The 17,129-nt window shown below is 38.8% G+C and overlaps 1 protein-coding gene across 2 annotated transcripts in view; it reads left to right on the top strand.

Annotated features, from left to right (window-relative positions):
* Nucleotides 1-17,129, top strand: part of LOC134663514 (pseudouridylate synthase RPUSD2-like) — a 123,736-nt gene that overhangs the window by 56,332 nt on the left and 50,275 nt on the right. For both annotated transcript variants that reach the window (XM_063519903.1, XM_063519902.1), the window contains exon 2: nt 2,987-3,073. In XM_063519903.1, coding sequence (XP_063375973.1) covers nt 2,987-3,073 — 87 coding nt within the window. The remainder of the gene's footprint in view (nt 1-2,986; nt 3,074-17,129) is intronic.

The following is a 17,129-nucleotide window of genomic DNA, read 5'->3' as shown; positions in this document are numbered from 1 at the left end:
CAAATACTAAAAAGTACGGAACCCACGGTGGGCGAGTCCGACACGCGCTTGTCCGGTTTTTAATGACACGCGACATTTAACTGTGGCCAAAGTGACCGTTAATTTTTAACGGCACCCATACAGCTTACATTACCGCGTGACGCACTAGAATACTAATCACATTTTATGATGGTGAATGCAATAAATTCTAATGCGTGATGGAGATATTGCACGTGATATAATAACGTTAATAACTCTTTTGTTTGCTTTTGTATACCGGGTGTGGCCTGTAACACGAGCAAATTATTAAAACATAGATTCTACTCCTCAAACGGTGACACTTTTGTTCAACAACTTTTAAAAATTATGAAGTATTTAGACTCCCTATTTTTCATACAAAATAAATATTATCTTGAATGGACGCCATCGCCACGCCATATCAGTGTGATTGACGTTGCTTGTCACGCCTTAAACATAACAAAATTCGCAATACATTGCGTCTTAGAATAAACTTTAAAGTTATTTTTAAAAGTCGCTGAACAAATGTTGGTCAGTATGAGGAGTACAGCCTACAGTTTAATTTTTTGCTCATATTACAGACCACACCCGGTATGAATTTAGACTTTATGTTGTAGTGCATAGAATATATTATTATTTATAAATGCTAAATCAAGATAGTTTTTTCACGGACTAAGCTAAAGCAGCGCTACGGCGTAGCACTTAGACAGTGTTTTCCGTTTTGTAGCAGGGATGTTGCGGATATCCGCATCCGCGGAACATCCGCATTATTTTCAACATCCGCATCTGCATCCGCATCCGCATAAAATCGATGTGATTGAATCGATCAAATACTAAACGTTATTTTTTTAATAAAAAATGCTAAAAATGTAATATTTGACGTTTTTTAAGTACCAAATCTTGACATCCGGAGGTGTAATAAACATTGTTAGGTCGTTGGGTGGGTTTATTTCTTATAGCATTTATTTCGAATCTATTTATTATTATCTCTTCTCTTCTTCTAGATATCTTAATAGAAAAAACTTAATTAATTAAATTAATTTAATTTAATGAATCACTAAATACTGGTAAACTAAGGCTGCTTTGACTTGTGGGGTAACATTGATTTTAAACTTAAGAAATTAATTTCTGAGCTCTTTCATCATGTACTTCTGTTAAAGTTGCCAAACACATACAATTATTAAGCTCTCTTTTAAAAAAACAACTTAATATTCCTCAAAAATAAATGATCAAAGTTACCCCGCTGGTCAAAGTTTACGTTACGACATTTAGAAATTAACTAAAATGTTCGTGTCTGAATTAAACTGATTCTCCCAACCTGTTTAAAGGTTTTGACCGTCACTCGAAAACCAGTACGGATATGATGGCCGTTCTTATCAACGTGACAGCGTGATAAAACGGTATCCCAGCCGTATTCGAACAATGAGATACGTCAAATACTAGATATTGAAACGATATGGATTAAACAAGTGTCAAAATTGGCATTTCTTCAAACAAAAACGTCACTTTTGACACTTCTTTGACACTGACATATCTAATCCATATCGTTTCAATATCTAGTATTTGACGTATCTCATTGTTCGAATACGGCTGTCCGTCACTTTCAGTCGCGCTCTGTTAAAAAGTGACAGATATTATATTATGATTGATTGGATAAAGCCACCATAATTATTATTTGCCTATTATAGGCCTGCTACATCTTCCCTTTATCACAGAACAGATAGGTACAGAAGTCAATCACATGTATGTACTTCACTTTTCATACCTACGCTCGGCGGTCGCTCTAGGGTTGTCAACTATGGCTTATGCACAAAAAACTATTGTGGTAGTGTAGTAGGCACTCGTATCTATCGTATCGTATCTCGTATCTAGACGTTTGATTTATTGTTGAAGATGAAATGGGAAGAATGGAAATATAAATTATTGTGCCTTTATTCTGTCAACTAAAAACCACAAATTAAATACCCTCCTTGTAATTGACCCCACGGATAAATCATTCATACGCCGTCAATGGTCCCCTGATGACCAGGAATGCGGAATGCCGGACATGCTGCATTAATATTGGATTTCGTAGGGTCAGGGGGGCCAGAAAGGGGGGATTCCCGGCCGCGAAGGTATGCAACTGAAATAAATTGTGTGAAAGGGAAAGGAAAAGATAAACGTGAGGGAATGTTTGAAAGTTTGTGAAGATTGGGAAATAAGACAAAATTATTTATTTACAATAGCCAGAAAAAAGTGTTAAAAATGTACTTCTTAGGTAACACCTAGGTACATAATCTTTATATTATATGTAATAGCGTAGTAAATACAAAATATTGCTTACATTGAATACTTGAAATAATTGTTTGATCAAAATTTGGGTCAGATTTATTTTCAGGTTTAGGTCCCATATTTTTTTTTTTATCGAACCCGTATCATATCATTTATTATTAGGATAATTCTCCAGGCCACTATCTCTCCTAAAACTCTTGTTTGACTCAGGAATAGAATAACGGTATATTTTTCATACAAATTAACCGGAATCCAAAAATAGTATAAATATCTCTGTTGTTTAAGTATATTTACAGTACATATGGTCCTATTTTTCCGCACTAGTGCGTAAAATAGCACTTTTCGTGCGATGTCAAAAGTTTAAAGGGCCATATGTACTGTAAAACGTTGTACGATACACGTGCGAATAGATAATTCGCAACTCGTGTCGATTTAAAACACTCCCTTCGGTCGTGTTTTAATTTATCGCCACTCGTTTCGAATTTTCTCTTTTACGCACCTGTATCGTAAATAACGTTCTAGAATATCAAACAAGCATTGCAAAAACGACGTGTGAATTTTTAAGTTTATTTTCTACTTTTATTTATATTGGTAACCACTATGAACAAATTGTATACCATGTTTAATACATGATTTCCATCGAATGTAAGGGAGCCCATACTTTCTGCGAAACTTTTTTTTCCGCACAGACTCTCATTTCCTTTTTTTATTGTTACAGGGTGAAAAGGACAGCGGCAAAAACTGCATACTGTCGTGTGAGAAGAGAAAGGCGGATGACACAGACATCAACAAAGACTTGAAAAAGGTAATTAATGTAAATTTTAATAAATATATACTCGTAATAAATAAATATTAGGGGACATCTTACACAGACCAACCTAGCCCCAAACTAAAGGGATTAACAGTCCACCGGATGGTATCGGTCTGTCAGTTAGAACAAAATTTTGACAGTTCCGAACAACTGACAGGCCGATACCGTGCGGTGGACTGTTAATCAGTGGGACCCATAAGCAAATCTTGTACTGTATGGGCGACGATATATGTACAGACTTATATTGATAATTACATAGGTAACTTACATACATAGAAAACACCCATGACTCAGCAACAAATCGTCGGGTCACTAAGAGCCACCACATAGCCATATATTAATACTAAAATAAAAGAAGGTCGATTTTTGTTTAATTAGGGTTCCGTACCCAAAGGGTAAAACGGGACCCTATTACTAAGACTTCGCTGTCCGTCCGTCCGTCCGTCCGTCCGTCCGTCCGTCCGTCCGTCCGTCCGTCCGTCCGTCCGTCTGTCACCAGGCTGTATCTCACGAACCGTGATAGCTAGACGGTTGAAATTTTCACAGATGATGTATTTCTGTTGCCGCTATAACAACAAATACTAAAAACAGAATAAAATAAAGATTTAAATGGGGCTCCCATACAACAAACGTGATTTTTGACCAAAGTTAAGCAACGTCGGGAGGGGTCAGTACTTGGATGGGTGACCGTTTTTTTTGCTTTTATATTGTTTTTTTTTTTGCATTATGGTACGGAACCCTTCGTGCGCGAGTCCGCCTCGCACTTGCCCGGTTTTTTTTTTTAGTAATTAGTGACTTTTGCTTGTCACCTGACGAAATATTTGTGTCCATCATACAAATAAATTCCATACAGCGTATGTCAAAAGTCATAGGGTGGCCATGATTACTTAGTGTAAGATTAAATTTACTTGAAAAATTAAACAAATTATCTTTTAATCAAATACTAGGTACCATAATTATGTTATGTGGATCATTTACAGAGTCAGAAAAAGTGGTTCTGGATCACGACCCAGAAATCACCCTGTATTATTACTATTAATTGTCATACATAGTTAGAAGATAATGTCGAATGATCACAAATTAATGGACCAACTTAAGAATGCGTTTGCCCTGAGGTAAACTTGTAACTAATTCGCCCTTGAAACCAAAGTCGTTAAGGCGTGATATACGCCCGCCCTAACCGACAGATAATCGGCGGTAATGGTAAATAATTAGTTAATGGTACTACTGTTGAACACCTAGCCGTAAATAACGTTAAATGTCCATTTTAGTGCACATTTAGGTAATTAACCGATATTGCATTAAGTATGGCGAAAAACTTTTATGTTTTTATTGATTCTGCTCTTCGAGCAACACCGGCTTCCGACATGTCGGAAGGGAGGGGCCCAAGCGATATATCGCGTACAAATCTTTCTGCCATTTTTCGCGGGGGGAAAGGTGCACACAGTCGCATTTCTCACACACTTACATACAAAATCCAATCTGTAATGACGACACAAATACATAGAAAACGACACACGTCAAAGACAAATCTTGCAAACCTCGATCTCTTTTTGTGTACGGACGAGTGACTATAGTGTCACAACACGCACACTAACACATTTTCGTTGAAGTATGTCATTGTATTCTGAGAGATGAGAAGTCGGATTTGTCGCTCGACCGATCCGCAATTTGTACTGAGCGAGCAAAATCGATAAATCCAACAATTACTTGAGACTAAAATATAATAATTGTATTTAAATGTAATTTAACGTATGATATGTAAAAAAAAATATTACATGTGAAATGTAACACTTTCTTTTTGTAAATTTGATGACCCCGACCTCTCTTTATAACAAAAAACCGAGCAAACAGGCATTTTTGTGCAGCAGTGTTCACGCGCGCGTCTGGACTCGGTCTAGTGAAAAATCCAAGTGCAACTAGTTTTATTACCCGCGCTAGATTAAATTGACGCGCTAATCTTGCACCTCGGCAGAGGGGAAATAGTGCGAATGCCGCCTCCCTTCCGTGTTGCTCGAAGATTCTGCTTTATAATTATTGCTTTTTTGGGTTCCATACCCAAAGGGTAAAAACGGGACCCTGTTACCTACTAAGACTCCGCTGTCCGTCTGTCTGTCTGTCACCAGGCTGTAACTTATAAACAGTGATAGCTAGACAGTTGAAATTTTCACAGACGATGTATTTATGTTGCCGCTGTAACAAAAATACTAAAAATTTCAATTTTCTAGCTATCCCTGTTCATAAGTTACAGCCTGGTGACAAACAGACAGGCGGACGGACAGCGGAGTCTTAGTAATAGGGTCCCTTTTTATCCTTTGGGTACGGAACCCTAAAAATATAACTTTGAGTCACTCAGGAGAAATAGACAGGAAAAAAATAGTATAACTAGATCAGTAGTCTGACCCAAAGCGTGTCGATTTAAGGACCCCTTATCTTTTGAGAAGCTCCATTCAGGAAGCAATGGCCCGAATTAAGCTGTTTTTGCCGACCCTCTCGAGAGATACTTGATAAGGATACGATCCTACTGATAAATATAGGTACTGTATACATACAACGTGTAACATCATCGAATAAGAAACCGGCCAAGTGCGAGGACTCTCGTACGAAATGTTCCGTGCAAAAAACTTCAAAAAAATTACGTTTGTTGTATGACAGCCCCACTTAAATATTTATTTTATTCTGTTTTTAGTATTTATTGGTTATAGCGGCAACAGAAATACATCATCTGTGAAAATTTCAACAGTCTATCACAGTTCATGAGATACAGCCTGGTGACAGACAGACAGACGGACAGTGAAGACTTAGTAATAGGAAAATAGAGTGAGTTGAAGATTTGTATGTAAAACAGCTAAGTAATTGACCCTTGTCTATATGAAGCTAAGACCTACCTTTTACCTAATAGTTTTAGCTTCATAATTATCAAGGCGTTTTCTTATTCACCTGCAATCATTTACGGGTTGAATATATAGGTCATACCGAGCGACTTCGGTCGAAGCGCGGTGGCCTAGCGGTAAGAGCGTGCGACTTGCAATCCGGAGGTCGCGGGTTCAAACCCCGGCTCGTACCAATGAGTTTTTCGGAACTTATGTACGAAATATCATTCGATATTTACTAGGAAAACATCGTGAGGAAACCTGACTAATCCCAATAAGGCTAGTTTCCCCTCTGGGTTGGAAAGTCAGATGGCAGTCGCTTTCGTAAAAGCTAGTGCCTACGTCAAATCATGGGATTAGTTGTCAAGCGGACCCCAGGCTGTTGATATTTTGTATGGATTTTGAGCTTGGTCCCACAGTAAAAGTTGCTCAGTATGACCCACCAGTATATATTCATCCCCTATATTGTAGGCGACTAAAAAAATATCCTGTATATACCTAAGGATCAATTCATAACTGTCAAAAATCGTACATTACTACGACTGCAAGATCCTCATTCAAAAACTTAATATACTATTAAACCTATGTCGTAGGTACTTTTACTTGCCAGCGAGTGTATGGAGAGATTACACCCCGAGAGAATAGAGTCACGCGACAGTAGCCGTTAGGGCCAGGTCAGGGAGTGGACATTCAGGCCAATTCGAACGTACTCTGATATCAGATTGACATCTAACTGATGTAATTCAAATATCTTGCATTTCGTGCGTACTTATCTTATCTTATTGTTTTCGGGGGCCCTTGCGGATACACTTCGACCCATAGGGATCTTTTGTGCAGTTATCCCCTAGAGAAGATCCGTCAGCTACTCAAGAGCTTTTCCCACCATACCCATGTGGGAAAAGCTCGTACTACGCTCGTACGTATTGTGCGTACTATTAGGTAGTCCGTATAAGTAATATGGGGGCGAGACACACGATACTAAATAATATGATTTAAATATCATTCTGTGTTCGTTCGAATTGGAGTGATAGTGTGGACTTCAGAATTAGCTATGAATTATACATATTTATCATTATCATTTGATTTTCAACTCTAGCCATTTATGTACAGAGTTGTTATTTGCTTGTGTTCGATACAGTGTGAATACGATTATGATATAATATTTATTGGATGTCAATTTAGACGCCAGCGCGTACGTTGGACGCTGTCTACGTGATAAAGCAAATGTCACTTTTGAACGCGATTGAAACAGACATGTTACTGTCAGTACCTTTATCTCTAGGTTGTCTGGAAGATCTCGCTTTTTAGCAATAAGACTGTTCTTGTTGTTACGTAGTCTTTAACTTGTATTTCGTTTTCTGTGTATTTTTAACGCTATGAGATTATGAGACAAACCTCGGAATGAGAAATACATTATATGCCTTAGAGCATTTTATAACCGGGTCGCCTTTAAGAGCTTACCCCTCTGCCGAAAACCTTGCACAACTGTACAAACTTTTGTATGGACTGACGTTTATCTGACATGGTTATTTGTACGTTACGTACAAATCATGTTTTGACGTACCACACTCCCGCAAAAATCGGCAGACTGTCTTGTACAGAAAATGACAGCCAAGGCGTCTCCAGTTACAAAAACTATTCAACGTCAAAGATCACAGAAAATGCCAATGGGAGTTCCAAAGAAATAAACACAAGTAAATGCATTTGAAACACCTTTCTCCCCTTCTTCATCAAACAAAAGCAACACCTAAGAAATGCAACCACAAAAACCCCTCATCATTAGCCCTCACGCCCCAAAAATCACTCTGCAATTCGCAGTCCCCAGTTTTCGCGCCCGCGGCGGAGGTCGGCCATTTCGTTTTCATTATCTCCGTGGAACGGCGTGTAGAGGGCGCCACGAATTTATGACAACGAGCCGGGTAGGGATGGGACACGGCGATGTAACTTCGATATCGATAAAGTCATTTGGATTAAAAACTTTGTTTGAGAATGTAGATGTGAAGAATTGAAATAGAAATAAAAATCTATTATATTCATCATGCAATTTGAGTAGCACACATCCGTAAAAAAAAAACTAAAGGTGGCGTTCAGATACCAACTGCGGCTGAATTACTGGTTCAACATTACTGCTGCGGCCATAACGCGGGCGCTGTCACTGTCAATTTCTTCATCATCATCATCATCATCATCTCAGCCATAAGACGCCCACCCCTTGGACCTCCATACGTATCGGTTGGAAGCGACCCGCATCCAGCGTCTTCCGGCGACCTTAAATAAGGTCGTCTGTCCATCTTGTGGGTGGACGTCCTACGCTGTGCTTGCTAGTCCGTGGTTTCCACTCGAGCAGTTTTCGACTTTTTTTCACTTAGCAATAAATCAAACAATATTTTTTCCCATTGGTGTCTTACAATAATATAAATTCCTCCGAATGTTATTCCGTCAGTTAAAAAAAATCGCTTCTATTTAGTAGCTTGTCCATAAACGCGTGTTCTCTTAATTTGACTCATTCTATGAATCGTTTGTGCTTACATAACTCGTAACAATACCAAAAGCCCCTGAACTTAAGAGCGCTCTTACAAGAAAAGTCGAAATAATGCAAAATTGATGATACTAGTCGACGAAATTCAGGACTTTGTGCTCATTATTAGAAACAATGAGTACTTGTTCCAGTAAAAGCGTCTTCTTATCTTTTTAAATATCGTAGTAAATATTAGAAAAAGGCCTTATTAATTTAGTAATGAATTTTTTTCTGATGGTCGTTTCCGAAAAACCCCGTGAAGCACTGAACGGCAAGCTCTTATTTGGAAATGTTGAGAAGTTTACTCTGCTAAACCTGGCTATTTTGTATTACTAATACCCTGTACTTTAGGCATATCAAACGATATTTTTCCTACATACCTTTGAGAAAGAGAAAATCAAAGTAAAACGAACTCAATTTTCTCTCCGAAACAAGTGTCAATTTCTACGAAAATCTACTTAATATTGAAGTCATTTTCATACTCAAGGAATCTGCAACGTTTGCTTATACTGTTGGTATACATTAGTGTTTATGAAATTCTACTATAATTTTTTGGCAATTTTTTGAAAACTACTCTATATTACCGATGACGCGCGCTCGCCAGCTCAGTGCCGCGGCAGAGCTTGTACAGGCCGGACGTGTGTCGGTCGGCTCCGCACATTTTCAACGGCGACGACGAGGTTTTTTATCATTGTGTGCGGCGGGCGCCGTGTAAAACGCTATACTGTGTGCGTGTAAACCGCAACGAGAAACTTTGATCCTAGCACTGTTTTTATAGTATTATAATTTATAATGATACAGTTTAATAAACTACCGGACAGGATTAAAAATATTTGAAACGACCTGACATTCTATATGTATTTATTTGACTCAAGATAGTACTCAGGGTCTGATGATGGAGCCGGAAGGTGGTCACCGGTACCAATCAACCATGCAACTAAACCACTTCGTGTTTAGGCTCGTTTTATTCGTCTCAACAAGATCTTTGACACTGAAGATACACAAGGTATGATTATGGAGCTGAAAGGTGGCCGCGGGTACCAGTCTATCATGTAACTGAACCACTTCGTGTTTAGGCACGTTTTATTCATCTCAACAAGATCTTTGACACAAGATAGTACTCAGGATCTGATGATGGAGCTCGAAGGTGGCGACGGGTACCTGTCTATCATGCAGTGTTGGCATCAATCTGAACTAAATCAATCCGGATTGATCAATCGAATTGACGCGTCAATCTGAATTGATTTAATTCTGATTGACGCGTCAATCCGATTGAATCAATTGGAATTAACGCATCAATCCTCAATTCGGATTAAATCAATTCTCAATCTAGATTAACCTAGGGTCCCTTTCCCTTCCCTAAGATTAGTTTTCAAAGGTGTCCTTTTTAGGGACTTACTTACTTACTTAAAGTCGATATCTGAGGTTCCCAGAGGTTCGAAAACATGTTCCTGATGTCAGTATTGACTGATGTCCCTTTTAGGGGCATTTTTCGAAATTGGCCAATTACGTTCATATTCGTAATCGATGTCGACCATAGGTCCCGAAAAATGTTTCTGACGTCAGTATTGAAGGATGTCCCTTACATTTCGGGACATTTTTTTAAATTGATCGTTGGCACTTTAAAACGATATCTGAGATTTCCAAAGGTTCCGTAACATGTTTCCGACGGCAATACAGACGGAGTTTCCTTTTTTTTCTGGACATTTATGGGACATTTCTTCCAATTAACCGATTGCGTTCAAAATCGATATCTGAAGTGCCCAAAGGTTTCGAAACATGTTTCTGACGGCAATACCGAGAAATGACCTTTTTTCAGCAGGGTGGCTTAATGCAGGTAGTAAAGTAAGTACGCGGCTAAAGTGTAGAATCTAAATATTGCCGTTGAAACCATATTTTGCACCTCAGATATCGATTTTGAATGCAATCAGTCAGTTTCAAAGAATGTCACTAAAATGTCCCAAAATAGGACACCTTTCAATATTGCAGTTGAAAAAATGTTTAGAAACCTCTGTTTACCTCAGATATCGATTTTAAACGCAATCGGGTAATTTCTAGAAATGGCCCAAAAAAGGACATCTCTCAATATTTCCCTCGGAAACAAGTTTCGAAACCTTTGGGCACCTCAGATATCGATTTTGAACGCTATCGGTTAATTTCAAGGAAAGTCCCGAAAATGTTCCAAAAAGGACATCCTTCATATAGCCGTCGGAAACACGTTTCGGAACCTTTGGTAAACTCAGACACCGCTTTTGAACGCATTTGGTCAGTTTCACAAAAATGGCCTAAATAAAAGCACATTAGGTAGGTACATACAAAGTAATCGTCAATCCGAATTGACGATTGAGGATTGACCGATCAATTCGAATTAACGATTAGTAATCGTCAATCTTCAATCAGTAGATTTAGAATTAGTTTCGTCAATCGTCAATTCGAATTGATCGGTCAATTCTCAATCGTCAATCGTCAATTCAAATTGATTTTTTGCCAACACTGCTATCATGTAACTGAACCACTTCATGATTGTGCTCGTTTGATTCGTCTCAACAAGACCTTGGACACAAGTTAGTACTCAGGGTCTGATGATGGAGCTGGACTGTGGCCACGGGTACCAGTCTACCATGTAACTGAACCACTTCGTGTTTGGGCTCGTTTGATTCGTCGCAACAAGATCTTTGACACAAGATACTACTCAGGGTCTGATGATGGAGCTCGAAGGTGGCGACGGGTACCAGTCTATCACATAACTGAACCACTTCGTGTTTGGGCTTCGTGTTTGGTTTATCACCTAGTGTCAAAGATCTTGTTGAGACGAATCAAACGAGCCTAAACACGAAGTGGTTTAGTTGCATGGTTGATTGGTACCGGTGACCACATTCCGGCTCCATCATCAGACCCTGAGTACTATCTTGTGTCAAAGATCTTGTTGAGACGAATAAAACGAGCCTAAACACGAAGTGGTTCAGTTACATGATAGACTGGTACCCGTGGCCATGGCCACCTTTCAGCTCCATAATCAAACCGTGTGTATCTTCAGTGTCAAAGATCTTGTTGAGACTAATCAAACGAGCCCAAACATGAAGTGGTTTAGTTGCATGGTTGATTGGTACCGGTGACCACCTTCCGGCTCCATTATCAGACCCTGAGTACTATCTTGTGTCAAAGATCTTGTTGAGACGAATAAAACGAGCCTAAGCACGAAGTGGTTTCGTTGCACGGTTGATTGGTACCGGTGACCACCTTCCGGCTCCATCATCAGACTCTGAGTATCACCTAGTGTCAAAGATCTTGTTGAGACTAGTCAAACGAGCCTAAACATGAAGTGGTTTAGTTGCATGGTTGATTGGTACCGGTAACCAACTTCCAGCTCCATCATCAGACTCTGAGTATCACCTAGTGTCAAAGATCTTGTTGAGATGAATAAAACGAGCCTAAACACGATGTGGTTTAGTTGCATGGTTGATTGGTAATGGTGACCACCTTCCAGCTCCATCATCAGACTCTGAGTATCACCTAGTGTCAAAGATCTTGTTGAGATGAATAAAACGAGCCTAAACACGATGTGGTTTAGTTGTATGGTTGATTGGTAATGGTGACCACCGTCCAGCTCCATCATCAGACCCTGAGTACTGTCTTGTGTCAAAGATCTTGTTGAGACGAATCAAACGAGCCCAAACACGAAATTGTTTAGTTACATGAGAGACTGGTACCCGTGGCCACCTTCCAGCTCCATCATCAGACCCTGTGTATCTTCAGTGTCAAAGATCTTGTTGAGACGAATCAAACGAGCCCAAACACGAAGTGGTTTAGTTACATGATAGACTGGTACCCGTGGCCACCTTCCAGCTCCATCATCAGACCCTGTGTATCTTCAGTTTCTTGTAACTTGTTCCTTGTAAATAAGCGAGTACCTATAATTTCTTTCGAGTAATATACGTTCATAAGTACGAGTATGGGGCTATTCATAAATTACGTCGTTTCAAATGGGAGGAGGGGGGGGGGGGTCTGGACATCGGATGAAGGTAGCATGACGTAGGAGGAAACAGAGTCATCCGAAGCATGATTTTTGGATGATTTGAGGGATGGGGGGGTCAAAAATAGATGACGTAATTTATGAACAGCCCCTATGTACATTTGCACTGCATTTAGTATTTTCGTAATTACCAAATAACAGTTTTAGGACTTTATAAGTTAAGTACAGTTAGTGTTGTTATGGTTGATTTCAATATGCTTCGCGAAGGATCAAGAATGTTTAATCCATCATTGTAGTGCGAGTGTGGTAGAAGGGATCGGAATACTGAGCTCGCACGGCCTGCCGCAGCGCGTAAAATACCTAAACTCGCTCAACCCCGAAATGTAATAGCACTCTTAATAATTCGTTACCATCTGCAAGTGTATCCAGGCTACCCGCCGGGAACTAGCTCCATTCTGTTATTTATTGCGCACACTCGCCGCCTGGAGATTTATCGACAGCGGCCACCGTAAACAACCTATTGCTGAACTAGAATACACCTCAATGCTCGCGGTACATTGACAGTATATTAGACTTAGAACAAGATAAGTCTGCAATGATTTTGATAGCACACGCAGTGCAAGTGTTATTTAAACGTCATAATTTGATAGAAGTTTGACGTTTGAAATAACACTTGCACTGTGTGTGCTATCAAAATCGTTGCAGACTTTTCTTGGTCTAACTTTAAAAGCTTTTTATTACCTTGCATTGTAAATGTTGGTAAAAATTTAAAAAAAAAACTTACGGGGACCGAAAGAGTCGGGATACGCTTTTGTTTAGAACATAAGAATGAGATGACGAGGCATTTTTAATGTTCCTAAATATTATAAATATTTTTTTTTAATACCACATCGGTTGCAAACAAGCATGGTCCGCCTGATAGTATGCGATCACAGCAGCGTATGGACGTATCTAACTCCATGGGTGTTACATATGCGCCTTTTATAAATATATCTAAGTATATGGCTTTTTAAATCCCAAACAAAAAATAAAACCCAAATTCTATTTTATTGTTCTCATTCTTACGTCATCCCGTCTCTCGTGTCAAAATATGACACCGGCTATTTTCAACTTTATTTTATGAAAGTGTCTATTTAATTGGGAACAAAAGGTATTAATTTAATAGGTTAATATACCAACTGAGGCTGAAATATTGATTACGTGCCAAGTCATTGTCCTTCTACCAGCTCCTATTACGTCATTGTTTTACAAAATTGGATAAAGGTTCTTTTGTTATATCGTAGAATCACGAACAATGGCCATTTATGTGGATATTAGAAATGTTGACGTTAATATTTAAAGTTTTAAGTGTTGTTACGGTGTATTTCATGTTTAACTATTACCTTACTTCATTATTGGTATAGGTATCAATGGTGTCAGGGTACAATGTTGACTTGCCTGGCCTCAAGTCATAATAGATATGAAATGTTATGTCACCTATGTAATGTTATGAGTGAATTCAGTGAAGTTTAAGTAAGATGTGTGCTACGCTGACTGTAAAAATAATATGCCTTCGGTAATTTTGGACACGGCGCATATAGTACGTCGATTCCTCACTCTGCGGCCCTGACCACCGGCAACTTGGGCGCTGCCCCGCTGCCGGCTGCACCCTAGGTTAGGTTTTTTATAATGTGTTTATATGTATTATTTATGTGCTTTTGTATTATACTTTTATATTCATGTTATAAACAACTTAACTTAAGGTGAAAAATAAATAAAGAGAATGATAATATGCCTTTATCATCCGTGTCAGATGTTTTAAGCAGTATCCCGGTTACGACACAACAAGTAACACCTACGTAGGACGCAATGTGGTTTCCATCTGAAAATATTACATGGTTTGACTAAAAAACATTAGATTTGTACGATCAACAGTCGAACACTTAGTTTAAATAATTGAAGTGTTTTGTAAGCGACGCTTTACTATAATAGTGAATTGTTTCTACTTTTTGCCTTTCTGTAGAGTACCTAATATCACTTCTTGATTTACTTAGTTACATGCTACGACACAATAAAATCACCTGTTTAATCATATACCGCGTACCAAAAGTATATCTTTAGTAGTTATGGCCAAAACTAAAATTTACAATTGTCATATATAAAACCATTAACAATTTAACAAGCTTTTTTTATGTGCATACAAGATTAACCCCAGGACCACACGGAATACGTGATTATATTTTTCAAGTATATACAATAGCCAAAACAAAACATCGATATTATTTTCCTTACACGTCCCATCACTACGTCTTCGACCTAATTTAAATACATTACGCGTCTTGAAGTGGCGTAGCGTCGCCGTCCCCACTTGACAGCTAATGTACTGCTATGCTCGACCGACCACCAGAGCTCAGCCTCCCATACAATTACCAAGAGCCCTTGATCCCTGGTTTTACTTAAATTTGTTTGAAGGCAATTTTTGTACAAAGAAACGTTTTTCGAGTAAATTGTGTATGAAAAATGTTTGCTTGCGTCAATCTCGGTGAACTTTGTTTAAAAATGGAAGTTTCTTTTTAAGTTTTCCTGTTGGGTGAGAGTGTTTACCTGTTGAATTTTAAGTATGAAAATAAATTTGTAGGTACTGCTGCGTTGGAAAAAAGGAGATTTACCTACGTAGTTATATATATACTTATTACTTATATAAGATACTAAGAAAGATACATTAATCTACTTGTGTCATAACTGGTGGTAGCCGTACAGTACGGATATGATGGTCGTTCTTGTCTACGTGACAGCGTGATAAAACGCTGTCCGTCACTTTCTAACCCGCGATGTTAAAAAGCGACAGTTATTTTATCACGTGGATAAAACCATCCCTAATTACGCCTACAGGTCTCGTTATGGCCAAATTAATTGCCTCTTAAGCGCCACTTGCACCATTCACTAACCCGGGGTTAACAGGTTAAACCTGGAGTTACCATGGTTATCAGTACAATTTGACACTGGGTTAACGGTTTAACTGCGTAACCTCGGGTTAGTGGGATGCTGCAAGTTGTTCTAAGTGTTATAAGCAAGTTAATATTTGGAGTGCGAACCTTTCGAAAGCACTACTAAATTCCGTTCGCTAGAGCAATTAATGAAACTATTGTACCAACTTCGTAACTATGCAGCCTGGAATTTATCGAAACAGCTGTGTAATAAATATAACAATCGCTCTTTTCTAAAAGGCTTGTTAACGTGTATTTTTGTCTCTTTCTAACAGGTACGGTGGCTAGAAAGAGTAAACAGAGATAACATGTAATGTGTTAAAATGCGGTTCTAAAGCCTGATCATATTTATTTATTTAACCTTTATTGCACAATACAAAAAAGTACAAATGGCAGACTTAATGTCATAAGGCATTTTCTACTAGTCAACCATTCTCATTCATGTCAATTCGACGTAAAATATATTCGTCGGAAACGTCAAAAAATCAAGGAAAACATGACACGAGTAAACAAATGAAAGTATAAGCAGCCTGCATATTATCTGCAAACTTTTCATCCGATCCACCTCATATTATAGCGGATGGCGCTGGAGCTAATATACGGCGTTGCATGAACAAGAGATTTCCTTTGGCAGGATTGGTCCTTAGGACCCAGGGATGGATTCAAGAAGTGGAGCCACCGAGATTTTTGATGTAAATTTTTAGGGGGGGGGGCTCTCAACTTGATCTTGATATCTGTATCATTTAAGCTACTAGGTCAAGTTTGGTATCGTTTCCGTCTAAATCGGGGGTGCCGAATTCATTTCTGATAGCATAATTCCGAAGTAAAAACGCATAAAATATGAAAAAAATACTTTTTTTTAAATTCCTCTTCACGCTTAAACTGCTGAACCAATCTAGTTAAAATTTGATACAGAGATAGGTTGAGTCCCAGAGAATAACATAGCATACTTTTAATCTCAATAATCATCCCTTAAGGGTGTGAAAAGGGAGGAGGAAATTTGTATGGGGATTCAATAACCGCTGAACCGATTTAGATAAAATTTGGTATAGAGATAGTTTGAGTGCCGGGGAAGAACATAGGATAGTTATTATTCCAAAAACAAAACCTTTAAAATGAAAGGTAAGGTGTAGGATTGTATGGGAAATCAATAAACGCTGAACCGATTTCGATGAAATCTATGTCTACATCTTTGATTTAGTTGAAAATGATACTAAACTTGACTTAGAACCTAAACTTAAAAATTATTAACCTCAAACGTCGCAGACGCTTAACCCCCCCCCCCCCCCCCCCACTTGCATCAAAAATCTGGGTGGCTCCACTTCTTAAATCCATCCTTGGGTCCTAAGGACCAGTCCTGCTAAAGGAAATCTCTTTTTCATGCAACGCGTGGTTGACCTTTTTTGCTCTGAGCAAACACAACTATTAATAAAAGTTGGGGTAATATAATACGTAAATAAAAGTTACAAGCCTTTGGGCAATTCATATGAATAGTCTCATCGAGCTTAATCCTCATTTCACTTCTAAATTTCTTTTAACAAAATGTCGTATGTTGATGGGGTAGATGCGTCAGTTATGGCTTTTTGGGGCGTTTTATATGGAAGACATTTTGGGGCTAACGGCTCGGCCTGCGTATGGTTGCCGCCGTCGCCTGTCGCGCAAAGTCGCGGCCGGGCCGTAAATGATTAGAGTAAATCCGACGTTATGGTTCCGTTTCGGA

This window comes from Cydia fagiglandana, chromosome 4 (assembly GCF_963556715.1).
Source record: "Cydia fagiglandana chromosome 4, ilCydFagi1.1, whole genome shotgun sequence".
Classification (NCBI taxonomy): Eukaryota; Metazoa; Arthropoda; class Insecta; order Lepidoptera; family Tortricidae; genus Cydia; species Cydia fagiglandana.
The sequence above is the reverse complement of the archived record's forward strand: the minus strand, read 5'-3'. Positions and strand labels throughout refer to the sequence as shown.